The 27,591-nt window shown below is 39.4% G+C and overlaps 1 protein-coding gene across 1 annotated transcript in view; it reads right to left on the bottom strand.

Moving 5' to 3' along the window:
• trabd2a (TraB domain containing 2A) overlaps positions 1 to 27,591 on the bottom strand; it is a gene marked incomplete at both ends in the record, with an annotated part of 64,508 nt that overhangs the window by 3,569 nt on the left and 33,348 nt on the right. The window contains 2 exons of the mRNA XM_080510700.1: positions 23,017 to 23,191; positions 23,581 to 23,727. Coding sequence (XP_080366826.1) covers positions 23,017 to 23,191; positions 23,581 to 23,727 — 322 coding nt within the window. The remainder of the gene's footprint in view (positions 1 to 23,016; positions 23,192 to 23,580; positions 23,728 to 27,591) is intronic.

The following is a 27,591-nucleotide window of genomic DNA, read 5'->3' as shown; positions in this document are numbered from 1 at the left end:
GCCATGATGCTGCTTCGATGACTTGGACTAAATGTCGCCTACAACTCTGTCATTCACTAAAGCTACAGACAAAGGTTTTACGAAATAATATTGACTTGGAGACTGTGGGTTTTGGATTGAAGCGATATTTTTATTTTCCTGAAAGACATGAAGAATAAAGCCTGATGAATCTATTACAACATTTTCTGATTGGAATATTTATTCTATTTTACAGATTTCTTTGAAATTGTGAAAATATTTCCATTTAGGAGGTTTTTTTTAATTTTTTTCGAGTATCAAACTGTGCTGTTTTTATATTTTATTTTGTTTGCAGCACAAGCGGTCGGCTAAATATTCAGGAGATTCAGGAGCTTTGAAATCCTCTACGACAGTTGGAAACCAGAACAAACTCGAGGGACAGAGTTGTTTTTTGTCAGCCTGCGCACATTTAGAAACAACTCAGCATGATTTATGCGAGTTTACGTCAGGGGATTAAGGTGGGACAAATGGAGCTGTTCAGTACAATGTACAGCCATAGAGGGGTGGGCGGACCTCAAAACTTCAAAGGGACACACACACACACACACACACACACACACACACACACACACACACACACACACACACACACACACACACACACACACACACACACACACACACACACACAAGTAAAAGAAAAAACACTTTGCACAGCAGAAAAAGAACCTCAGAAATATATATATATATATATATATAGAAGTTATAATTTAAAGTTCTGTAATAATTTCCACTTTAAGGGAAACTTAAATTACTGTATAGAAATTCCTTTGAAAGGAGCTTTTCTTGTCTCACCGTGTAAAGTAACCGTGCAATTTCACACACGTTTTGTAAGAGGAACCATTTCTGGAAACACTTTCAAATTCAAGTTGGACCCTGAAACAGGAACAACGCTGAAAGCAAGAAGAATCATCGCTGAACAAGAACATGTTTAAAGGAAATCCTGCAGCCCATCAGTGTGCCGAAGTCATAGAATTACAAACAAAAACAAATTGTAGACATATATGATTAAAAATGATTGATGGTCTGGAATGAGGCAGGAGGTAGGAGCAGAAAATTATGTTTGAGAAATGTCTGCATTTCCCTGAAATTAGGCTACGTGTATGATGTAGTCTTTGGCAACTGACATGAACTCCGAGGTTCTTTCTTATACGTCATGTGCTTTGCAGCCAACAACTCTCACACAACCGATAGAGACTGTGTAATAAAAAAATGTACCCAGTTTCATCAAAACAAACCTCCTGTTTGTGTGTGCCAATGTGCCAATGTAGTAACTAGGTATTGTGAGCATTTGATATTAGCCTACATATCTATGCCGGAGAATACTGATGGAATTTTGAAGTATTTCCAAGTTTTAGTGGATCAAAACATGAATACTTCATTCATTTTTATTTTTCAGTACAGCCTCACTATCAATTTGGGCTGGCTGCTTGGAGGGTATTCATCTTTTCTACCTCTTTATTCAATTTACAGTTGCATGGGTTACTAACTGGCATTTTACGAAAAGACAGGGATACCCTGGACAGCTCATCAGTCGATCACAGGACAAACACAGAGAGAGACAGCAACCCACCCACTGTCATTTACACCAACGTCAATTTCGTTTTCAGTTCGACCTAAAAGAGTGTGTTTCGGGACAGTGGGAGGAACCCCGTGTCCGGGAAAATCCCAAGCACACAAAAGGAGAATATGCAAACTCCACACAGGAAAGTCCCCATTGAATTGAACCTTAGCAGCCAGATTTGCACTCAAAATGTGTTTTCCACTTACTGCAAACTAAATGTGAAGCTAAATAGTGAGAGTGCTAAAGTTGTGGTCGTTCCTGCCATATTAATTCCGATTTTACCGTGCTATTTCCACAGATGTTCTCATTGCATGCTTTAATCAAGAAGTTGACTCACAAAATCCATTTATCTCCATGCAGTTTAGCTGCCATGAGATATTTTTAGCTGTTCCTTGAAATCATCACTCTGTGTAATGAATTCTCATTACTGTAACCCTGAAGGTAATACACTTTTCCACTTTCCGACCCAACATTTTCATGGATGTTTTAAATCACCTGGTTGAGCTAGGACCCTCGTATTTCTTTATGGACTCCCACCAGAAACAGAACTGCAGTCCCATGTTACACCTAAACCCAAAGTTTTTTTTTAGCAGCGCACGTCTACCGTAACGGGTGTAACATCTGACATAAATTTCCACTGATTATTTATTCAGGCCAATTTCATACATTTTGAAATCTATGAAATGTGCCAGAAATATGTATGCCAATGCACAATATGTTCACTGTATATCTTTTTAGTAGCACTGAGAGGGGGAGATGGCAAAGATAAAGACCTGGGACAGACCTGAAAGCTCTCATTCACCGCGAAACTCCCCGAATGCGGCGACACTCACACATGAATGGCGCACTGACTCCGGGGGTCACAGATTCGCTCATGTCATGGTTATAAAAACACATTTCCAATGTGTTTACCCTACTTTTCTCTGAAGTGCCACCTTGTATAATAGTGAAATAAATAGGGTGTGTTAAGAAAAAAAACAACAACCTACAATGCCCTCTTGATGCTTCAAGCAGGGAGGAGAAAAGGGTGTGTGCGGTTGAGTGTACCAGTCATACTACTGGACCACTGAAGCTGGGCTCACGCAGTGTCCTGTGGCTTTATACAGTGTTTGAAATGTAAGTAAATTCAATACATTTGGTGTCACTGGGTGTGTTACTGTATCTAAAAAAGCTGTAAGTCTCACAATAATGCAGCACAACATTTCCGAGTGATACTGGAGGCTCCTCAAGTTCCAAGGTTCCTGTTAATATGTGATTGATCTGTTGGAAACTAGTGGGTTTTTTCTTTTTCTTTTTTTCTGTTTTTGTTTTAGAAAAATTACGCGTGCAAACGGCAACGTTTTGAGAATAATCACCACACACACACTCACACAGGAATGCCTGAAATGTTAAATAGTGTACTTTGTATGCCAAGCTACTAGTTCGAGCTGTGTTTTTGTAATCCAACCACATGTATGTGCCTGCAGAAAACACCAAGATATTAACATTCAAGCACCTTTTTTCTGCAGGCCCACTCAGGACCAGGCCCATGTAGAGAATCTGTCTCCGCCAATTTTAATGTTATGGAAAATGGGGATGTTGTTGAAACGCTGCTAAATACAAAGGAGTGAGCAACACAAACAGCTTGTTTTCTATGGACTTGCACATATGTAGAATAGCTGTCAACCGCAACCGTACTGCACACTACATGGAGACAGGGTCATTTTAAGAGTATTTCCCTCTGGAAGTCATTTTCAAAATGTCATCTTTTCAGAGAATCATTGGTATCGCAACAAACAGCAAAATTTAATGAAAGTTTACTGTTTTTACATGAACATGTGCCAATTAGGTCTCTGCCGCCTAAGTTAAGCTGCTATATATTACCATTACAGCTCAGAAATGTGTCTTTCTCCTGCAGTCTGTGCTCTCTCCTCTCTCTCCTCTCTCTTCATAGCATTCTGCAACATCTCGGCAGACTCTCACCGGAAGCTTGAGTTCTGCCTGGATCAAGTCTGGATTAGCTTGCTGTATCATTCTAACTTTCCCCAAACCTCAACTGGTGTGAGCTGGTTTCCTTTCGACTGTGGTCAATTAAGTTAATGGGTTGATTTCTCCATTCTTTAATGAGATGGCTGTGATTGTTGTAATTGGTGCTAAACAATAGAAACCGATTCCAAGAGAAGTTAACAAATTCACAGTTGTGGTTCGGTATTTCATTTGTCATTCTTGTGTACATTTTTTTTTTTTAAGTATTGCAGCTTTATCAGCTTCTGTCACTGAGAGGATACCACATGGAGAAGTTGGCAAAGCCAACAACAAGGTCTTATTTTTTTTTTTAAATCCAATCCATGTTATGTACAGTCAAACCTTCACATCATATCCGATACCTGTTTGTGCTCTGCCAGTCAATAAGATCATAACATCAGGAGAAGCTTCAAAGTAAATTGCAGAGAACACAGAAAGAAAATCATACAGTACGCTGTCATATTTTAGGGGACAATTTGTTTAAGTATTTAACCAAGATCACAGTTATCCCAGGGCTCCAGCGCACAAGTTAAATTACATCATGAATAAACACACATGCTTTGGCGGGACTGTGTGCTACATGAACAAATGACTGTAAACAAATGTTATTTTGATAAAGTATGTAATACAATGCCAATATGTTTGTAGTTTATGAACACAACTTGCATAAGACTGGCAATTCACATGAGGTAGCTGTTATGGGGGCAGTGGTGGCCTCGAGGCAAGAGGAGGTTTGAATCATTCAGCATGGCCTTTGACCTCCACAGGCTCTGCCGCAGCCCACTGCTCCTGCTATGAATAGAGTAGATTGGGTTAAATGCACAGAGGTGATTCCCCTAAGACGCATTAATAAAGAAACTTAACTTAATTAATCTTCCTCTGTGCTGTGAGGGTTTTCAGCATGTCTTTCAATTATTTTTTTTTTATTAATTAAAGTATAACTCAGTTTATTTCCTTAGCTCGTGCAGATTTACGTAGCGATACTTTTACAAAAGAACTACATGTGATATGCACTGTTACTCAAACTTCTTTATCTTAAACCGGAACCAAAACTCTCCACATACCTGCGCTCTTTCAGCAAGATGTATGAGATTTGGGACAATTCTCATCTTCAGAAAATCTCAACACGACCAGCAGCGCAAATTATTAGAACACATGTTAAGCTTTAAGAGTTTCTTTTCCACACACAAGTATTTAGATTATGACTTGTAACCTGGGCGCAAGAGCAGGTCTCATAACATCACAGCATGTTGGATAAACAAACGCTTCAGGCAGCGTGGAGGCCATTCTGCTCCACGCTGCTTTCCTTGCTGTTTATGTCCACATGCTCCCTGCTGGTCAGCTGGCTCCTGCAGCTCACTACCACTGAGCACGCGCAGTCACCAAAACGTGCAGGACGTCTCTGTTATCCGTGTTTAATATGCAGTCTTTTAGTCTGTTATGGTCAATAACAAATGTTTTAAACAATAACATAAAAGTAGAATCTTTTGATTATAACATTTTTGGCACATTCATAGACCACACCAGTGGTTTTCCTAATGTTACTTTTTCGATAAATCACATTGCACAGAACCATAAAAACAGCTTTTTTTAAAAAGAGGGTTCAAGTAAAAAAAATCTGCAAAAAATTTTATGATCTGACATTTCTGGGGCATTGGAAGGACAAGTCAACCAAAGATTTTGCTGGAAAACTCCCACTTGTGGCTCGCAGGGCCACTAACCATCACGTCAAACCTCGGTGTCTTCAACTGTCAGGGAGATGCAGCCATTCATCGGAGTGACAGTCACGTCGAAGACAACTAAGAGGAAAATGACTGGTTATCCACTGGCATGAAACTCACACAGTCATCCTGGTGTTTTCTAAACAATGCCAACTCTAAATTAACGCACGTATCAAGTGTCTGGAAATAGCAGCTCTGCTTACATTGCACTTCTTTCCTACTCCTTCTTAAATCATAGTTATATGCCCTTGATAGACAGACAATTCCTCCCAGTATTGAATTTAATCCCCGTCTATGATCAGTCGGGTGCAATTTGTTTGAAAAGAACAGGACGCTCGTAGAGAGAGTCTCAAAACAGAGGCAGCATGATTCAACGCTGTCAACATAGCTGAGAATAATTACATGTGTTAGCACAGTAACACAGGCTGCGCTGGGTCATACTGTAAAAATACAAAATTAAAAATATTGCTAACGATACAGTAGTTTTTGCTCCTTTTCGCAGATGTTAAAGTACGCTGCGCTGGTAACACATTCTTTATTTAATTTTATGAAATCCAGACCACAAGTGCTCAAGTTAGCAGCTCTGAGAGGCTTTACAAAGAACAGCCAAAAATGTCAGCTCAGATATCTTCCATGTTCAGAGACTACAGGCCTTCACACACACCCGAAAACATTTTCATGCACTATTGTTTTAGTCAAGAGTTCTTTCACAGAAATGATAAACAAGCAAGTAATTGACTGTATTCAGTGTCACTAATACATCATTAATAACATCAGCGATTTGAGTTATTCAGAACGTAAGTATTGACAAATGAACTTATGACAAACTCTGCCTCCAATGGTGTCTGGAAGCATCCCAAACATTTTCAGATTGTGCCAAACCATTGAACACATACACTCCTAGGATCTTTTTCAATTGAATGGAGGTACTTTGGCGGAACTTATATTTATAATGCAAAATGTCCCTACTTTGTGAAGAGAACTGCACCACCGGAGGTCAAGGCCATTCCTCTGAATGATGCAAAATCTATAGTTTTCCTTTTAATGATATTTTCTGGTATCACAGTAGTAAACCTTTATTGGAATCTGACCAACTTCCTTTGTCTAATTTTTTAGACAAATGAAATGAGTAAAATAAAATTAATAATCTTGTTACTCTTAATATGATCACAAATGATATAATGGCTTGTTTCAAGACTTACACATGTTGGAATTCAACAAAAAATAAAAATATCTAAGATATTTTTTTCAAATAATAAATGAAAACGATGCTTCGAACAAGGACATTTGTTTTCAAATAAACAACATTAAAGTATTGGATGTAATCTACCACAATATGTCCTTTATTTCAAGGTGCCCAGTTAGAAAACGAGTCCATATAATTTAGTAAAATTGTACTGCACAGATAATGATGTCTTTTTTTCTGGGTAACACAATTGCACAATTGACAAGATTCTAAGTTTGAACGAAGGTTAAAATTTGATTCATCCATCAGCCTACTAGCTTTGTCCCTTCTAAGGTTTGCAAGAATCCATCCAGCGAATACTGGGCTAAAAGCACAACCTGACAGGTTTACCATAGAGAAACAACTGGGCAGATCATATGTTTGCTTTTACCCATCTACTATGCTGGGGAGATACACCAGAGCTGTGATGTAAGCTATTGTCAATATGTCTGGTCAACTTTGGAGAAATCCATTATATCCATGTGAAAATACTGATATTAAAACTTTTGAGCCTATTTTTATAAGATAGCTTCACAAATGTGATTATGATTCAGCCTGTGAGGACCATGAATGCCCACACAAGTCGTCTTGACGGTATTCAAAGCAGTTGTTGAGATGTTCCAGCCAGGATCCAGCTGGTACGCTGACTGACACTGACGTCCCCAGAAGCTCACCACCAACTGGGTAACTGAAGGCGACAACGCTGGAATCCAGCAGACAGATGAGTGTTTAATACAAAGAAAATCCTAACCGCAAACCAATCACAGTGTGGCAGCAAGTTAATGTTGTTTTAAGTAAAAGTTTCGTAATTCATGTAACGTAACCAACTTGTGGTGCCTTAATGTTAATATAATATATATCCTTGCAGGCACCGGGAGTCTTTACCGCTGATGAGCCATGGAAAAAATTGCTTCAAAAGTGAATGCTTTTGCCTGGAATCAATTTAGTATGATGTTACTTGTAAATGCATGTTGTCATTTTCATCCAAACCTCCCTGTATGATAAGGATACTCTTCATATAATAGCATAGGGAGACAAAGTCAGCTGTAGCCAAAACCAAAATGTGTGTGTTTAGATGAATGTACATACAAGCCAACAAACTCAGCTTTGGTCCCAACAACAGAGCACAACTTATACTTCATTTTGTTCTGACTTTCTTTAGTTTGGCACATTTTGTTCATCTTTAAATAGTTGAAAATTGACCATTTCAACCTGAGACTGTTGAAGGATATTTCAATTGAATGCCACTCATTTTAAGCTTTAAGACTTTTTCTCTCCAGTTTCTTCCTTCATTGTGTCACACAGATCATCTGCCAACATCCCACTCCATCCCCGACCCCACATGAGCAGTGGCGGCCCAGAGATGTAAAAAGCAAACTGGGGATCAGAGGTTTGAGTCACAGGTTTGAATCCCACAGCTGACAGGATCAACAATGCGGGTATCTGAGCAAAAACCTTGACCACCATCTGCTCCCTGGGCTGCTGCACTGTGGCAGATTACACAATCTCACAGGAGCAGCATCTATTGTAGTGTTTATCACTACAGTTTGAAGATGTTGTGTGTCACGTCGCTATTATTATACATGGCAGACAAGTGATCAAATGTGGTCTGATGTAAAACATAGGAGTAGAACTCAAACAGATAAAAATTGTGAACTGGAACAAAATAAATTCATGTTTTAAGATTGGAAACAAAGAGTAACTACACCTCCACATGCAATTTTAGATACAGTATACCTGAGGACCTGCTCTCTGATATAAAGTTGCTTTTCAATTCAGATCCCCTCAAGACAATGATTTGAACGTAAGATGCCAGTGATAGTAGGGAGCCGTGATGAGAGACAGCTGTGATATGACTCTGAGAAGAAAACCGCGAGTGATCACAAAAGACCAAACCAAAACAAAAAACTGTGAGTTGGGACGCACACACACTCTATATATATATATATATATATGAATATCTCGCTACAATGAATGCTGACATCTTAGCCAACATAAAAACAATCCTCATTCTGCTCCTTTTAGGCGAAGAGACACATAAAGATCAAAAACAGACTGTATTTCTTAGGTCGCTCCTTTATGTGGAATTGAAACATACTTCCATTTCATAAACAGGCTGAAGAGGAGACCCAGAGGGAAGTGGAAGAAATGATGCCGACGCGAGCTGATGTCAAATGCTGAACATAGCACACAAGGAAAAACAGGAACGGAGACATAAAAGAAAAGGCTCACAAAACAACGTAGGAATGTTAAGTCGTCAGATGCCAGACCCTGATAGCTCAGGATAAGAGCATCTTGTAAGGCCTTCAGGTTCTGAACCAAAACAAGGTTCTCCTGACGCAGCGCCGATGCAAAGTTCACAGTGCAAAAACAGGAGTGACGACAAACGCTGCCTGAGGTCAAATGTCAGCTTTTTCCACCCATTTTCTTTTCTTTCTTTCTTTTTTTTTTTTTTTTAAATCTTGAGTCTTTTTATTTGTAACTGAACCACTAGAACTATAACCTTCTGGGAGATTAAAGCAAGTTGTGAAATGGTCGTCTCTAGAAATCTGAAAACTTCAAGTATAAAGCAACTCTTAAGTACTGGGTTTCATCACTTTCACCTCGTCCATAATTTTAACATAGTCGCTAACCCATAAGTTTAGGCCATTAAAGTCACTGCCCATGACAAATGTTTCAGACTAATGTTCTCTTAAAGAGGATCTAAGTGAATTTCATCATGAATGGTATTTGGGGACAGTACCAAGGATAAATGAGTAGGTGTTTTGTTTAGCTCACACAGCAGACCTAATGATTAAAAGTGCATGCACAATGTATAATTTGCAGCAGCGTTACGTGCACTTGTGAAAATGAAAAAGATGGATGATTGAACATGTTTGCATTTTAATTACTTGGTCTTGCTCTGGAAATTCTTTAGGGACAGATAACATTTGGAAGTGTTTATCGTCCGTGTGAAGACTGTTCTAGTGTCTGTGAGGGGTTTCTGAAGATCATGCTGAGCGACTCCGGCCTCGGATTTATGTTGAGAATAAATGAAAACCAGGACGTGTGAGAGGTCTGTGGTGTGGGCTTGTTTTTTAAATAAACCCTCACTCAGAATTTGTGGTGGCACACAGCACTTTGGAGCAGTGTTAGGGATTACATCTGTCAGGCTGCTGCAGCCTCTACACCCTCTCAGCGCCGTCCTCACTCCAGCTCCTTCTGCCAAGGAAATTATGGCATTTGAATGTGCACCAGCTCGCCCAGTGTGGTCGCAGGAAAATGTGATCAAAGTTACAAAAAAAAAAAGCTCCGAAAGAAGCAAGCACCTCTGACAAAATGCACCGGAATGCTGCATGAAATTTCCTGGAGTAGTGTCTTGCGGAAGGTGAAGGTATTGAGTTTAACAGCAGTTGTAAGTGTGGGTGGATTGGTACTTGCTCACCTGTCCACTGACACTCAGGTAGAAATGTAGCATAAAGTAAGAATGGCCTACTGAACCCTTTTGTAACTAGTACACCCGCAAATGTTTTGACTTTATGGCTGTATAGTTGTTAAAGAATGTGTGGTGAGTCCGTGCTTCTGCCCATTTTTCCATGATGACTCCAAGTTTTTACATGGTAGTTATTCAATCACACTTTCTGATTTTTCTGGTGCTAAGACGTTCATGTTGGGAAAGTGATGCACACTGGTGAATCTTGTCTGTGATTTGCCAGTCATCATCATCAATGGCATTTACAAAATGGAGATGCAAAGAAGCAGCAGCAACACAATACAAATAAAAAAGGAGTACAACCCACCTTCCTAGGAACTTTGTGTCTTTGCAATCTTTTCAATAAAAAAATTTAAAAAATTTGTTAGTAATTTCTCACAAATAGTAGATGTAATTTGCCTTGATTTTCTTTTCTTGTGGAAAATGCATGATTGAATATAAGTTTGAAGCCAACAGAAAAGCTCTTTTTTAATAATTGTCTCTTACAACTACTTATGCTGGTCAGCTTATTATATTAAAAACAAAAAGTATTTTCCCATAAATTAATTTAAACAGTAAATCTTCCGTATGTTTTAAATGATTACAAATAGCCTAGAATATTTAAAATATTTATGATTTATAATTTCAGTTTAAAAGCCATGTAAACCAAAAATACTATACTACAAGAGTTTTTAACATAACATAAGATCAAATAGTTTCCCCTTTTTTAACCAGAGGCTGTACTTATCGCAATCAAAATCTTTTTTTTTTTTAAAGATGTGACCATGTTGCCACCATAGTTGATACGTTAACAGCAAATAAATGCAACTTGGACTCAATAGGAAATCTCTTCAATACAACAAGTCAAGAATGTATGGATGTATGGATGTATGGATGTGTGGATGTGTGGATGTATGGATGGATGGATGGATCAATGGATGAACAGATGGTTTCCTGCACGGGAGTGAATGATGCTACAAAATTGAATGAAGGTTATATCCTGATCAATCCAAGTGTGTGTGTGAGATCGGTGTTTCAAAATGAGGATGAATGACCAACCCAGATGCCGATCATCGTGGAGGTAGAAAAAAAAAGATGAATACAATAAAAATGGAAAAATATCTGCTCTGCAGAATTTGCTTGTTTTCTTATTTTGGCTCGTGTTGGTTGGATAGCTTTACAATTTTTATCCCAAATAAAATATTATGAATATTTGGTGGCCACCATGCAAAAATAAAATGTAATCTGTCTGCACGAAGACACTGATTTATTTTGAGGGGTCACAAGCCAGAGAAACCAATGTGTTAGATCGCTCTGACAGTTCAAAACCATACGCACATACCAAAGACTTGAAATACAACTATTTCAAAGAAAGAAGACTTAAAACCCCAAACTGCTATCCACAGTGGGCTGGAGAGAGAGACACGGGAACTATCCGCCAAGAGTTCTGACCGGCGATATTATGCTTTGGTTCAACAGTAAAACACGGTGCACTGAAGGTTTGATCATGGTCATTCTTCTCTCACATTTACTCCTGAATCTGTGCCAGTGTGATCATTTTTTTCACCCATGTCTTTTACTCAGGTTTACATACTGTGGCCCCCAAAATCACTTCCTTAAGAAAGAAAAAAAAAAGAGTGAACCTCTGCGAGCCCACGCTGTGAGTCTCTGCTCAGTTTTTCAACTGCCTCAGTCCAGAAAATGGATACCACAGGGTGCTGGATGCCCTCTCACTACTAAAAAAAAAAAAAAAAAAACCTGCCACACTGTAGTTTTTCTCACCGAGCTTCCGTCTCAAACATGTGGTTCAGAGTGCAATTCTGTGCCTATTTAGTTTGAGTAATCTGCGAGAGATCTTGCAGTTGTCGGATGAGGCCTGCATATCAACTCTGATTTGGGTCTGGGATGTAACTGAAAGCAGATCCACGGGATAGAATCTTGTAAATTCTCAAAGGCTTTGGTTTTGGCTGTCATTCTACCCCAAGCAGCACACGTTTCTCTCAGGTTTAGTTACTCTATAAAGATCTCCTTCGCTCACGCAACTGTTTACCCAAAATCAATCCACCAGAATTTTTTATTTTTTTTTTGCCTTTGTGTTTCCTCCATGTTGCCAAACAAACACTGTCATCAAGCCAAAACTACAACCAACTTTCACATCTGTAGTGAATAAAACAATAAAAATGGCAAATTATGTTTCACTGATTATGATCGAGTTTACGAACAGAAGTCACAAAGCTTACATAACAACAAGAAAATTGTTGTTTACATTGATAAGATCACTTTTTTTGCTGATGCACTGTTCACACAAAGCATTTTACAAAGCTTTCTTTTTACGTAATTACCTATATTATGGTTTAATGTCGAGCAAGTAACAAAAACCTTTGGATAAAGACTAATTGATTCCTGCAATGTGTTAGTGATAGATACACCACCATAATGGCTTTTCTATTATGTCAGAGAATCTATGGTGGCCAATAAAACAAGGAACACGTTTTTATCATAGCTGAAGTAATAGCAGCATTAGGAATAATTCTCCATTTTATTCCTAATATATAAATTTAAAAAATGCATAAACCATTTAACAACTGTACTCTTTGACAGGCATTTATATCAAATGCTAAGACTTGTAACAGTACTTACAAAATAGAACATTATCTTAAAAGTATTTAGAAAAGTAAATAAAAGTTTACTTTGTGTTTGACTTTAGTTTTAGTGCTGTTATTGAAATACATTTCAAACATATTTGACGAAATGGTTTTACTGGTAGTTCATCAGGTAGAAGTACTTGATTTCACTTCAGTTTTATTTCAAAAGTAGTTTTTTCCCCGTCAAAATGTCTTTATGAATGATCTACTCTGAAGTGTTCATTGGTGGGAACTCAAAGCTTCTGACAGAATGCAGAATCTGTTCACATCAACAATGTAAAAAAGGCAACACAGTTTGAGATAATTTGGCTTTTTTTCGACGTATGTTGTCGAGCTTTATACAGTGTATGATTACCACTTTCGAGACACAATAGAAAACACTTCTCTGCCCAAGGGATGTTTTTTTTTTTTAAGCTGGGAACGGAAGTCAATTTTACTAAATATATCCATTCTCCATTCTCTCTAAATCTCACCATTCCTGAACTGTCAGTGCTAAATAAAAGGTCTGTGTGTATCAATATCATGGCAGTTAAACGAGAGCTCTGTGACATGCCGGAATCCTGCTCTGCCTGTGTGTCGGCACACAATCACACACAGGCTCATTCATACAGTTGAAGCAGAAAGACTCCCCGCTTCAACAAAACGAAAATCTATTCAATAACTCCCCAGTGAGCGAGTGAGAAAGTAGAAGCCACAAATCGTGCAAGTCATGTTTTCCTCTGTCTCTTCATATCGTCATCCCCCGCAGGCGAAGCGTTGTTCGCCTCTATGTTTTCGCCTGAAAATGAAAAGGGACAGCTCCTCTATAACAATTCCCACTCCGAATCATCAATAGATGCGTTGCGGCACACTCGCTAAAGATATAATTTTCTTTTCCCTTTCCCCTTTCATATAGGAGCGAGGTATTTCTCGTCCAAATGAAAGTCGAGCCCCCGGGCAAGCGCGTAAAGGGCCTGTTCCAGGTGGATAAGGAAATACTGCTGGGTTTGAATGGGGTCAGGGGTGAGGAGTTCAACTCTTTCAATAAATCACGGCGAGCTGTTGTGACAAGCATTCACTGCTATGACTGAGAGAGAAGTGTGGGCCTTATGAAATACTGTATGTCTTTCAAGTGCAGAGGCTGAGGCCTTTGACCAGATGAGTGCAACAAAATATATATATATTTAGGAGCGTTTCACTCAGCAGCTTAACAGGCAGTTAGTTATTCAGAGTGTCTGACAGGTTTATCTTCTTTTTATCCTCCTTTAAGAAGACACAGGGATGTGCTGAGAATACATCACAGATGTCTCTGACGTCCCGCTCGTGAAAAGTTTATTACTTTTATCTGGCTTGGATTTACAAATGTAAACATGTAAGCAACGATAGAAGACATATGTGTTTGTTGAGCTGCACTGTAAACAGATACAATCGTTATTACTCTAGTATATTTCCCACTCAAACTTTACTACAATAATATTCATATTAAAAGTCACTCTGCGAAGACCGTTGCCACAGCATAAGCTAATTATGTGTTTTGTTTAAAGTCCAGTCTCAAAAATATATCAAACCACAATTGTGTGTATTTCATATCATAGCAACAGTCTAGGTTTTATTTACAATTTGTGTTGGGAAGCTGCATTAATAGCAAAAACAGAAGGACAGGAAATAACGTGGCAGAAACAGATAAATGTGTCTTTTTCCAAAGGAGAAAGATAATTCTACACGTTGTACCATTAAAAACTAGAAAAAGGGGAAAAAATGCTGCTTTGTAAAAAGAAAAAGAAAAAGTTGTAGCATAAAGGTGTCATTCAGACTTAAATCCGGGACTTAATCCAAGTTTGGCAGACGGTTGGCCTGTCTGCCCGCTTCCCTGCCCAGTGTGTGGTGGGTCTGGTCTGGATTTTTAATGGTGCTGGATGACATGTGTGTACTCGTGTCAGCGACTACCCCAAACAGTTGTAAACTGGCTGTTTATGAGGGTGAGGTGCTGTGAAAAAGCACCACATTTTTGACTTTCACACCATCTGGGGAAGCCAAAGAAAGAAAAAAAAAAAAAAAGGAGGGCAGCGGTGGCTGCAGTGATGTAGTGCTCAGTGTGAAAACACACAGGAGGGATGTGGGCCAGGTATGCTCACGGCTCAGCCTGGAGATTTGAGAGTCAATATGAATACGAAGGGCCAGCCAATCAGCTATAACTGTGTCTTACATTTTAAGCACATGGGTGTATTTAGGGGTATTTAGGGCTTAGTGTATACACAAATGTATGCGATGCTTGAGTTCTCTTAACTACTTGCTAAATGTGGTTAACATTACCCCGTGTGACAATGCTGTATATTCTGCTTCAGTTTGTTCCAACTCCTCATTACAACTCTGTGATGTTTACACAAAGGGGTGGGGGTGGGGGTGGGGGGGGGGGGGGGGGGGGGGGGGGGCAAGTCCTCTCGTTTGCACCCCCTGAAATATTCAAGATCTGTGGTTTTCTAAGGTTGATTCAGACCAGGGGGTTGCCAGAGAGCAAGAAACAGGAAAAACACGGGAGTGAACTGAATGATTTCTCAATTTAATTAAAAATAAATCGTGATTTAAAAAAGTGAAATTGTTTTGTTTCACATTTCAATTACAGATTTTATAGCAACACACATGTTTCTTGTTAATAAAACTTGAAACTATGTCCTGGGTATTCTACTCAATAAATTACTTAATTAGTGGTCATGTCGTTCTGTGCAGCTGAGTTATTATTAATGACTTTATTTAATGCAGTGTCAACAGAAACAAAAACCTATTTTGAACCATATGGCTCAGGGCAAGGTAATTGTATTTTAAAACATAAAATGCTCGAACTGCGGTGGGAATAACTGAATGTGATATACTGTATACAGTATCCCCTTGTAAAAAGCCTGATTTTTGGGCGGTATTTATCTTTACTTTCCACTTCAGTAAATACAGACACACAATAATTGTGGAAGTTCTACATTATGTAGACATCTTTCTATTTTTTACTGTGATAAGTAATAATACAGTACAGTGAAACTTGTAAATAGTTGTTAGATAGGAACGAAGCTGACTCAAGTTAACTTTGTTTGATTTGATTCATAATTTCTCATTGACATGATATCCATGTCTGAAATATCTAGTGGCACACTATTCCCCTGCAGAGATGCACTGTATATTTGTAATGTATTCCTAATTTTCCAATATGTTCAGATAAAAAACATATAAACAGAGGTCAGTTCAACCAAAAAAAAACCGTTTTTTTTTTGTTGTTGTTTTTTAACCATTGCAGACGTGGTAATGCCTGCACATGCCTTGATTTTGATACTTTGAAGATTTCATTTCGATGGATTTAGTGAGTGTTTTTCTGCTCCAGGAGCTACCCACACACTGACACGTCAAGGTGCTTCATGTGAGTTATGAGTTCACGTCGACCTCTGTCATGAGCCACAGCTCACAGGCCAAGACATCCATTTATTACAGCCCATCCACCACGCTAAACAGCTCACTAAACAACCGGTATTCACTTTAGCGAATCCCTACCAAGCTAAATAGTGAAAAGATCCAAGGGCAAACCTTAATTGTCTGTGAAAAGAGTCAAACATTTCAAAGTACAGTAACCGTTAGAGCCTGTCAACCACACTGGCAATTACACTGCCGCAAATATTTAAATTTGTGGTCTTGGAGCCGAGTTTGAAGTGAATCATGGTGTGCTAAGAGGCTTCAGGCTCAGGCTGAAACATGGATGTGTTCAAGGCCGGCCTGGAAAAAAAAGAAAATATTTAAGAGCCGTCAGTAACGGAGCTCTCGGCCTTTAGCAATATGTAAACACATCGTTTTATTAAAGTCAAGAGTGCCAGGGTATGGCAGAGATTATAGAAGGAACAAGGGTTCAGATTGTGTACATGGATTAGGTTACTGTACCTATGGAGCAGAGAAATAACCACTTCCATATGTCTCCTGAACACATGGTGCTTTTTCAGCATCATCATTTATGGTGAGTGATGGGTGGGGAATTTCAGACAAACAGATGGGGGGTGCAGACACGTTTCAGGAGGTATTTACTTACAGAACAGTAAAGTAAAGTGAGGCGTAACAATACCCTAATACTTAAAGCAAGGCAGACAAGCAGAGCAGTGGTTTAACAAACAGGAAATACAAGAGGTTAAAAACCTCACATTACCTCTATGATAGGTACAAGAAATTTGCTGTATATCAACAAGTTACTCCTCCACAAGCAGGGCAGGCCAAATGTTTCCTGACAGAGTGTAAGAACTGGCAAACTCTATCTGTCAAAAGCACAACTTCAGCCAATGAGCCAGCTTTGGAGTTATGTTGCTCCAAAAGCAGATCATGGAAAGTTTCCCAAATTCCAAAACTACAGACTGAACATTTTTACTGACTGAATTCTGGATGTGGATGTCAATAAAGATTAGAACAAATTATTTTTTTTTTTTTGTTTTTTAACCGTAATCTATTTTGGTTTAATTTACAGGGTAAAGTAAATGATAAACCTGGGGTTAAAAAAAAGATGTAGTGGACATACTGACTATAGAGTCAAACAGAAAATGAACACGTTTAAAAGCAGGAAGAAGCTCACTTTGAAGCAGTGATATGCAGGATAATGCATATTGGCATTAATTGTTGAAACCTTACAGTAGTAAATACAGTCCTATTACCACTGTTACTTTTACAAGTAATAATTTTCTAAAGTCTGCATAAGTCCGGGACTGTGCAAGTGGTCAAAGTTGCATCAACTGCCGGCCGAATGCCACAACTTCTGGTTTCTATTTTCTATTTTGCAATGTCAATAAAAAAGACAATGCACACAAGACAAACCCCAAGGAGCAAATCTGGCTACGTGTCTTCCTGGAGAGGCCTTTCAGTGCGGTCTGAACATTAAAAACCTTCCACCTGCTGGTCGTCAGCCCAGGATTCTGACCACTTGACCATCGGGCCAAATTCAAGCAACGTACCAGCCATTATTTCCAAACAACTCATCCAAAGTTCAAATATTAATAAAAACGTGTCATGAAAAAAGAACAGACAACTTTTGACTTATTTTAGTGTTCTTGGTCTTACGGGAAACAACACAAGTCAGGATTCCAAACCGCAATACCAATCAGTTTGCGTGTGTTACGTCCTTACTCTCATGACACAAGTATTTGCTGTATTTCATTGACTAGTTAAATACTGGATTCAGATGAAAATGTATGCCAAAACTGAAGGCCAAGCCACTTCTATCCTGACACAGGGGATTTTAATGTCTAGGCACAAAGCGTATTCAATAAGAATTTCTTCCTTAACCTGTTAGTTAACTTGTGTATACATTTGACAGATGTGTCTGTTTGAAGAGAAGTCCTAAAACTCTGGTTTACTTTGATGTATTTAACAACATTTTGTCTTTTGAGTTGTTTTTCCAAACCGACTTCAACAAGACCCATTTACAGCTGATATGATTGATTCTTTGCAAAACCCTGACCGCAGACAGTACTGTTCCTCAAATGAAATAAGTTTATTACTAAGAACAAGTAGACCAAATAAAGTTCCTTTTCACTCCATGCTCATATTTTTCATTCGCCCTGTTTTTCTTCCCATGACTTTCTGGTAATACTTTTGTTTGGTTATGACAAAACTCATATTTTATAGTTTCAGATTGAGAGCCAAATGAGCAGCCACTTGATTTAGGTTTGCAAAATACATTTTTAATCCACATCCATACCCATAAACCAGCTCCATCTCGTTATATCAATTAGTTTTCATCGAGTTTGGCCATTGTTCAGTCCTCAAAGTTTAAATTGACCTCATCTAATGATACATGGTTAAGGTAAATCTCTCCTTATTGGGATAAGCCTGTGTGTGTGTGTGTGTGCGTGTGTGTGCGTGTGTGTGTGTGTGTGTGTGTGTGTGTGTGTGTGTGTGTGTGTGTGTGTGTGTGTGTGTGTGTGTGTGTGTGTGTGTGTGTGTGTGTGTGTGTTTATGGTTAGAAAACGTTTGCTCTGGTTTGGCTGTGTGCTACTATTTGACCGTTAATGCTTTCTACATAAACAACCTTAAAACCCTCAAATATGTGACTAAATTTTTTTCCCTTATTGACACTGATGACAGCGCATTTATTCGGTTTTCTTCACTTCAGTTTTCGTGCTACCAGACAATCGTAAAGTTCTTTAGTGTTCCAACCTTGTTTGGGGTATTTTATAACCTATATGGGTCAAGGTCGCTCAGTCATTGATTAATGAGCTTTAAATTGTTTACAATATGTTTATATGTAGGATTGTCTTCATGTTTATATCGTTGTGGTACATAATTCTGAATTATTGCCGATCATCAATCCAGACAAAGTCATAAATATGGCTTCCATAAACATCCAAATACCCAAACATCATGCTTAAATTTTGATATAACTATAGTTTCCTTTGGCAAAGCGCCGTCAGTATCTAACCAGGCAATTTGACAGGAAGTAAATTATCATGTATAAACTGTTTTGCTAACTTGTTGTGGCAATAAAGCTCACTGAAGTCAAAAATGAAAACCCTCAACGATTTTCCACATAGGGATCTGCAAGCCAACCCCAGCAGGCTAATGGGATCATTACTTGGGCAGAGAAATATGCCAAATATGCCATTGCTCTTTCAAAGTATAATTCGGCTGAATCCAATTTAGTTTGAAGACAAAACTGGATGATTTTCATAGATTGTCTAAACCTTGAAGCATTGCAATTTGAGGGGCTAAGAATCCACTTATTTACCAGATTGTGGTTTTTGCTAAAAGTCACACAGATAGCTGTCAATGACTAGATTGGAGGCGTGTCAACACAGAAACACAGAATGCTAAATAGACCATAATCGAACCTTTAATGTGATCAGATGTCTTTTTGTACTGTTTTAGAGGGACATGAGATGGTCACTGATAACAGCAGGCTCACAGCTGACGGTAGGGGAGTGGAGTACGTTAGTATAATGGGCTCCATTGTGTGTGTGTGTGTGTGTGTGTGTGTGTGTGTGTGTGTGTGTGTGTGTGTGTGTGTGTGTGTGTGTGTGTGTGTGTGTGTGTGTGTGTGTGTGTGTGTGTGTGAGTGAGCAAGAGAGAGAGAGAGAGAGAGAGAGAGAGACCTCTGACCCCCTCCAGGGATAATTAAGGACACATTTTACCCCGGTCGGTTTTGCGTATGGGTTCTGCCTGAGAAAAGTGTGTGTGTGTGTGTGTGTGTGTGTGTGTGTGTGTGTGTGTGTGTGTGTGTGTGTGTGTGTGTGTGTGTGTGTGTTGCCTAATGTGATCCATCTCATTCCCTGTACACGTTGACCTAACCTGCTCTCCGTATGTCAAAGACTAGTGCTTCTTGGCTGATTGGATGGATCACTTTCACTCAGGAGCAACACACACACACACACACACACACACACACACACACACACACACACACACACACACACACACACACACACACACACACACACACACACACACACACACACGCACAAATATGCTCAGAGGCACACACCTTTAGAGACCAAGCCCTTGTAAAGGCACCTCCGTAGGGACGCGCTGTGAAATGTACGCCTTGTTAGGGTTTAAGTGTGTGTGCGCATGTGCGTGTGTGCATGTGCACGTGCGTCTGTTTTTCCTCAGCTGTTTCCTGCCAGCTCAGAGACCAAAAGACTGTGAAGGTCTCCCTCTTTTCTATTACTGCTTTTTCTCCTTTGGAATGACCACTGAATGAAGCCCCTTGATGTTTGTGACAAGGTCATTTTATAATAAAATGATGAAATCTGAGATAAATTACATGTTATTATAAATGATAAGTGCCAGATTATTCCATGCAGAATGTATCTTTTATTACTCGCCCTGCAGTGAGTCAAACATGGGTGAAAAAGACTATTTTGAGAGTTGGTCTGTCTGTCACTGTTTGGCTTCAGTAGTGAATCAGAGATTGGACAGGGGGTCTGCACCCTTTATTAGTATATCTTACAAAACAAACTGCTCAGAACAAATTGCTAGTCAAAAAAATAACCAGAAGATTATACAAAATGCAATGACTGTAAGAAAAAATGCCTTAGTAGAAGATCATTTTATAAACCAAAAAGACATCAGTTGAAAATAACAAAAAATTGGTAACATTCAAACTTAGAATATATTTATTTTGGCTTGTTCATTTGGGTGTAACTGCAGCATGATATATTGATACACAGAAATATTCAAACATGTTTGTGAAAATATGTTGTTCAAAGTTAAGGTTTTTCTTGTGACTTGAAGTGTATGCTTGAAAAATGCTTTGGAATATGCAGTCAAAGAGACAATTTTGTGTACTTTATGAGGTGTGACTATTACATTGATTTTCACATGAAGTGAAACCAACAGGTCTGCAATAGGTACAAATGCATCCATCCAAGAAGCTGGAAGACAAATCAAAGAGTAAGCACATACACCAAGTTGTATAAATCTTCTCTTCTGCGGTTTCCCTGTTTTAACTCAAGCCTCTTATCAGTCAAGACATACGTTCTGCGTTCGCTCTCCAGTTAACAGAAGTATTTAAAGGATTACTTGAACATGTCTGGATGACTCAAACAGGCTCCAAGTCTGTTTCTGGTCAGTGGCACTTTCTAAAACCATGTTTCCAAAGGGCATCTTGAACAGGTCATTGATCTGATGCCAAAGCTGCCTGAAGACCATTGTTCATCAAGTTAAACCACTCATGAGGACGGCTCATTATTCTGACCGGATTCAGTACAAATGTTAAAATCTCCAAGAAATTGTGCAAAGTACATATACAGGCTGGCTTTTAAACATAATTCTTTAGTAGGCTCATTTATTCTTGGATCTTCCTTTGTTGCTTTAAGCACGGTTATTGGTTTTATTATGTCATTTAGTAGTAAATTGTGTTTTTAATTTTTGCCTTTTACTGTAAGTACATTCAACAAAGACTTCCTTTTATGTTACTCTATCAATCATTATTATTGTGTTTTTAACTTTTAAGTTACTTATATATTGTCCTATCTTTAGTTGTCCTTATCCTTGTCCTTGTCTGGAATGAGATCTGTGAAGGCTGCACTAACCTGCATAAAGACCATTACACAAGCAACATTTGATTGATTTGGATAAATTAAGCAAACAATGAAAGATGTTTCTCACAACAAGCAGCTGCAAAAGACAAGTCCTGAGAAAAATGTGAAATGCATACAGACTCAAAATCTGATTTGTCCCAACCAGTGAAAGAAAAGGGAAGAGAATTTGCGGTGGAATTGTTTCTATATATTGGAACGATTTTGCATTGACTTCCAGTACTGAGAAAAACTCAGTTAATGAGCACTGATCAGTTGGGATTTCAGTCCGTCTGTTCAGTTGTCTTTGTTTTTTCACCCTGTGAGTCAGTTTGTTAAGCTTCTCAGACTAAGACGTCTCCCGTCTCCCTCAGAAGTGCTTCACTAACAAAGACGGGAACTTAAGTCAATTTGTCATACGGATAAAAGACGATCTTACTGACTTCTTTGATTAGTTCACATATAACTAGACCAGAAAAGCCTTTAAACTGCTGTAAAAGAGCCTGATATTTCATCTAAAAATACTGGAAACGAGTTCCAGGAAGTAGCAATGAGACGAAGAGTAGGTTTAGTTTTGACCTGTTTAATAGCAGGTTGTGAAGCCACTGGCTCTTGTAAAGCAGTAAACACTGTGTTCGCAGCGATTAACCAATGGAGGGCCTGATTTACTAAAAATCAAAATACGACTTGTACAATTAAAACAAAGAAATAAAACAGAAAAAAAGAGTGAAAGCCTGAGAATAAATGTTGACATTTTTTCTATGAATCCAATAGATGTATGTGATCATATGCCACATATTTAACATACATACCATGTGGGTCCTGAATGGAGGTTTAAGATTGAATGCTCATGTTATTTGAGGCTCAGGGATCAGCTAAAACTAACACCACAAGTGACATCACATGCAAACAGGAGTATTCAAATTGGGAGTTTTGTCTGCATTTAAACTTGGTCACATGAAAACTTCAGAAAACTTGCCTAAGACCTGAGAAGGTGTTGAGCAGAGAAAATATCTTAGAATCAAGTCTTCAAATAACAGTTCTGGTGAAGAAATGAGTCTTGCCACACTAACAGCAGCATCTCACTTCAAGACTGAATGCAGATCTTTTTCATTGTATTGAAAACAGATGAGATCATAAACAACACAATTGTTTTCAGATGCTGTAAATCCAGTTGTGTAAATGAATCAAGTTGCATAAACTCCTCCCAGTATTCTCTGGAACACACACCGCCAAAATTACACATTAAATAAGGTAAATGTACTTGTGTGTTTCTTTTTTCTTGTGCTGTCAGATGCAGTCCTCTCTTGTTAGTAAATCAGCTTCTACATGCGTGTGTCTGTCCTTGGGCGCCAAGACTTTAACGAATGCACGGCTAACCTGCTCCGAAGGCGAAGAAGAAGCTCTTGTCAGGATGTTCCTCCAGCAGTGCTTTGACCCTCTTGCCCATTCTCTCATTTCTCTTGTAGATGAGCTCCTGTCTGAAGTAGCTGTCTATTTCCTGGGCGGTCACCTGCTCGCTGGGTGGCAGTGTCACATTATTGAAGTTGGGGACCTGTAATGAAGGAGATGGTGAAGGAAAAGCATATTTCCCATTAAGTTATTTGCAAGACGTGGAATCGGGTGGTTAAAATGTAGAAGCTCTGAACATAAATCTGTCAATTCCATTATCATTTTAATTTTGCCTGATGCAATTGGCAGAGACGTTACCAGAAGAGGGTGACGGTGATGGGGACGAGGGGGTTAGGAGGTTAGGGGTGAGGGTAAGGGGTCAAGGGTCGTGTCAGTGTGACAAACATGGGGTCAAGGGGTCAAAATGACTCTTAGCTTATTAAGTAGAGAGAAAAGTAGTTGTGTAGCTTCGAAGATGAGAGATAACACAAAACCATATCAAACAAGACAAGATGTGATGGGACAGACATGGACCAGAAAAGAGTGTTTGACCTGCGACGTGTCATGATTGAAGATGATGGAGTTGAGATCTCCACAGTTGTAGTGTCTGATGAGGTCTTCTGTGGTGTAAGGGACCTGCAGGCTTCCAGCCCTCAAAGACTCCTGCTGCAATAACGTCTGGTTCAGGGCAAAGATCACCTAATGAAGTTGACAACAACCATTTATTAATCCATTTGTTTTCACTCTGAGATTGATTTCAAAAATGAACTCAGGCCTTTGTTTCACATTCAAAGTAAGGACAACATTATCACATGACAAATTCATAATGGGCCAATTTAAAATGTGAATGACTGCGACAAAAGATAACAGCTTAGACGATTTTCATCTCAAATATCCAGTGTGTGAGTCGTGACAATACTCACAGTTATGAATTGTGCCAAAATTTGTTTTATCACTTTAATTACCATTATCAATCCCGTCTGGTGGGGCATCACGTTAAAACTTGAATTTTATTATGGAGGACTTGGGCCTGAATAATGACTGCCGTAGGAATGGCTTTCGGTATAAAAGCTAATCAAGTCGACAGTGCAAGTTGCAAAGACTGAGTGTGGCAACCTGTGTAAATGAGAGCAGATTATAGAGCTGTTCACACGACGTGCTTGGAGCCACTGAAAACACAACTTTTTGAAAATGGCTCCCAAGGTGGAACTTTTCAGAAGCGTAGAAATGGGGGGGGAAAGGCAACTTTTCAGAAATGATGTTACTGCATGGACTCCGCCACCAGAGTATATAGTTCTTCTGCACACGCAGTGAGTCGATCAACAATAACAACAATGGCGGCCTCCACAGTGGCGTGACTCCCAGTCCATATTCTTATGGAACTTGGGAGTAATATTTTTTTTTAAACCCTCTTATGTGTTTTATTCTTGTGGATTCACGGAAGATGCTCTTACGACAGTTCACTGCTGGTAACAATGTTTTAACGGAGTGACAATAAAGAATTTTTATCTATTTTATTCTAGTATAGAAAACATCATCTAAATATTGTCTTTCAATCAAAATAAGGAAAGGCCTCATTTCCTCCTTTGTACCTCTGATGGACAAAGGTTATGTTTCTATGCCTCTGCATGTTACTTACTTTTGCTGGATGCTGTTTATTCCAGACCATTATGGTGCATAACCCTCCATCAGCATTGAACTCTGTAGAACTCTCTGTTTAATGTGCCATCATTACCCATTTGTAGACTTGTACATTGATACACCTTCATCTCCTTATCCATGCTTAGACTCCATGCTTGGAACTTCCATTATTCCTCTCCTCTTTCATGTCACACAGACAGTATTGTCAGATCTTTCTCTTCTTTGACGTCCTTCTGCATGTTCAAAGTTTGGCAAAAAGCTTTTTCTTACTTGGCTCCATCAAAGTGGAGCATCCCTCCATCACACTCTAATGGCTTTTAAAGTAATTATAAAGATTCTGAAAAAATAAATAAATAAAATCATGTGCGTCATCATGCGCTTGTTTCTAGTTCTTGTTGTCATTCTGCTTTTCTATATATTGTGAATTAAAATGTAATTTGTCTTTACCTATTTGTGTTTATACAGCAGTTGTAGTGGGACTCAATTACATCAAGTAAAATTGAGACTCTGCAATAGATCAATTTCTAGTCATAATATTTTAATCATATATGAGCATGTCATAAAAACATTTAATACATTTAAAACATTTAATGTTTTTCTTATTTTTGGAAATGAAATAATTGAAATGAACACATTAAAGCCCTAATAATAATGTATATGTATATCTGGTATAAATGAGACCCTGGTCTCAATGAACTTGTCAGGGTAAACACAGATCAAATAAAATTCAAATGTTATAAATCACTCAACAAGCAAAATACTGATTTAAATGTCTTTATATTATTGCAAATTAACTCTGAACCAACATGTTTTAAAAGTCATGTCTTACACCATAATATTGCAGTTTTATGAGTAAAATTTCACATCATGGAAAAAAGTAATGAAAGCAGAAGTACCCTAAAAAATGTTAGGAATTAATAGTTTGTTACTTTATTCCAGCGTACTGCACACTGCCACCAAACCATCTAATGCAGCATCATATATAATACTAAACAAGTGCGCATGTGAAAAAAACATGCATCATTTGCATATTCATGGTACTTTTCTATGGCACAGCGTCATGCATGCATGTGAAACCTCAATAAGCTGTGAGATGAGTTTGTGCTTTAAATTCACTGGATTACAGGAAAAGACATGGTTTGAGGTTTTTCTTGCCAAAACAGCCTCTCTGCTGAGATCAAGCTTTTGTGTGACCGTGAAATCAGCCTGTGCTTGGTGAGGGAGCCCTGGCGAGCCTGTCGCCTGTGATCAACACCGCGAGGACACACACATGCATACATGTCACACGCAAATACACACTGTATACACACACGCACACGTACACACACATGCCTCATAGTCCAGTCAACAACACAGAGACATGTACAGAAAGCAGCAGCACTGATCTCAGTGCAAAGTCTCCATCTGATCTCCCACCATTCAAACTCATGCACACCTTTCACCCCGGCAGCCATTGATCTTGATTCCCGTGAAAGAGGAAAGTTTGTGTGTGTTGTTTCTCAAAGGGAAACATCGGCCCATGTTAAGATGCGTGTTGTCAGCTGTGAAACTATGTCAATGTCTCTATAGTGTGTTTGCATGTTCAGACAGCTCAGCCTTCGTGTGGCTGCTTGCAGGCCTTGAATAAATTTCAGTATTGATATGCATCCCCGTACGCCAACCAGGCCGACCCAAGCAGCGGCTTCTCTTTATTTTTCCCCGTCCTGTTTTCTAAGGTGCTCTGATGACACTTTCTCCTCCCGGCCGTCCCATTGTGGCGCCTTGGTACAGCCGCAGAGAGGAGGAGAGGAGGGCAGCGTGGAGCAGATGCCTTCTTGTCAGGGGACAAAGAACCCCTCCATCACCCTCTCTTCTCCTCTCCTCTGCGCTCCCTCCAGCTTTCATCGGCCGCGCATCAAAGTGGCGCTCTGCATATGAAAAGGGCCCCGTCTTTATGCCACGCAAATTAGCCTATCGCCGCCCCTCCCCGACTCATTTCACAAAAAACACCCTCACATCTGTGCCACGTCCGTGAAGGAAGGCCCTCATCTGCAGGGTCTCCCCTTTTTCTCAGCGCTCTCTTCTCCTCTTTCTCCACTCGCCATGCCTTTCAGCCCCTTAAATTATGGCAGTGAAGGGGGGAGGAGGAGGAGGAGCGGGGTAGGTGGGAGTATGGGGGAGGATCAGTCATATATAGGCAGATAAAAAAGAGGGAGTAAAAGAAAGCGAAAGCAGGGAGATGGATGGGAAGACAACACTGGGGAGAAAGGGAGGAAGGATGCAGAAAAGAGAAGCGGAGGGAAGGGCTGAAAGAAAGAAAACCTCAACAAACGAATGCTTTCTTTCCACTGTGATCCTCCTCTTCTGTTAGTGCACCGTGGGTCAGTGGGTGCATTTTCCCATTCGGCTCCTTTCATCAGGTCCCCCCTGCTTCTTCTTTTCCTCCACTGTGCTGCTGTCCCCTAACCCACTGCTCCCCTCACACCCTCCTGTCTCTCTCCTACACACACACACACACACACACACACACACACACACACACACACACACACACACACACACACACACACACACACACACACACACACACATACGCACGCACGCACACAGACACACCCCTTGCTGATATCAAAGCAAGCCGAGCCAATGAAAGTCAATAATTGCCCTTTGTCATGGAAATGTCCCCTCTTGTTGAGATGGAGTGGGGTGGGTGTGCGCATCTAGAGCAAACATCATCACAGTCAGATTCCCACATGTGGAGATTTGGAGTGTGTGGCAGCTCGTTTGAAGGAAGAAAAAAAAAAATCTTTGGTACTCTGGAGTGCACATGCTTAGGTTAGTGTTTGCAAAGTGAAGTATCTGTACGCCTGTACAAGGATCCTGCACTAATTACCTGCATGCTATGATACATACTATGTTGCATCAAATATCAAGTAGAGGTTA

Source organism: Blennius ocellaris, assembly GCF_963422515.1.
Source record: "Blennius ocellaris genome assembly, chromosome: 15".
Lineage (NCBI taxonomy): Eukaryota > Metazoa > Chordata > Actinopteri > Blenniiformes > Blenniidae > Blennius > Blennius ocellaris.
Note: the sequence above shows the minus strand (reverse complement) of the source record. Positions and strands in the feature narration are given on the sequence as shown.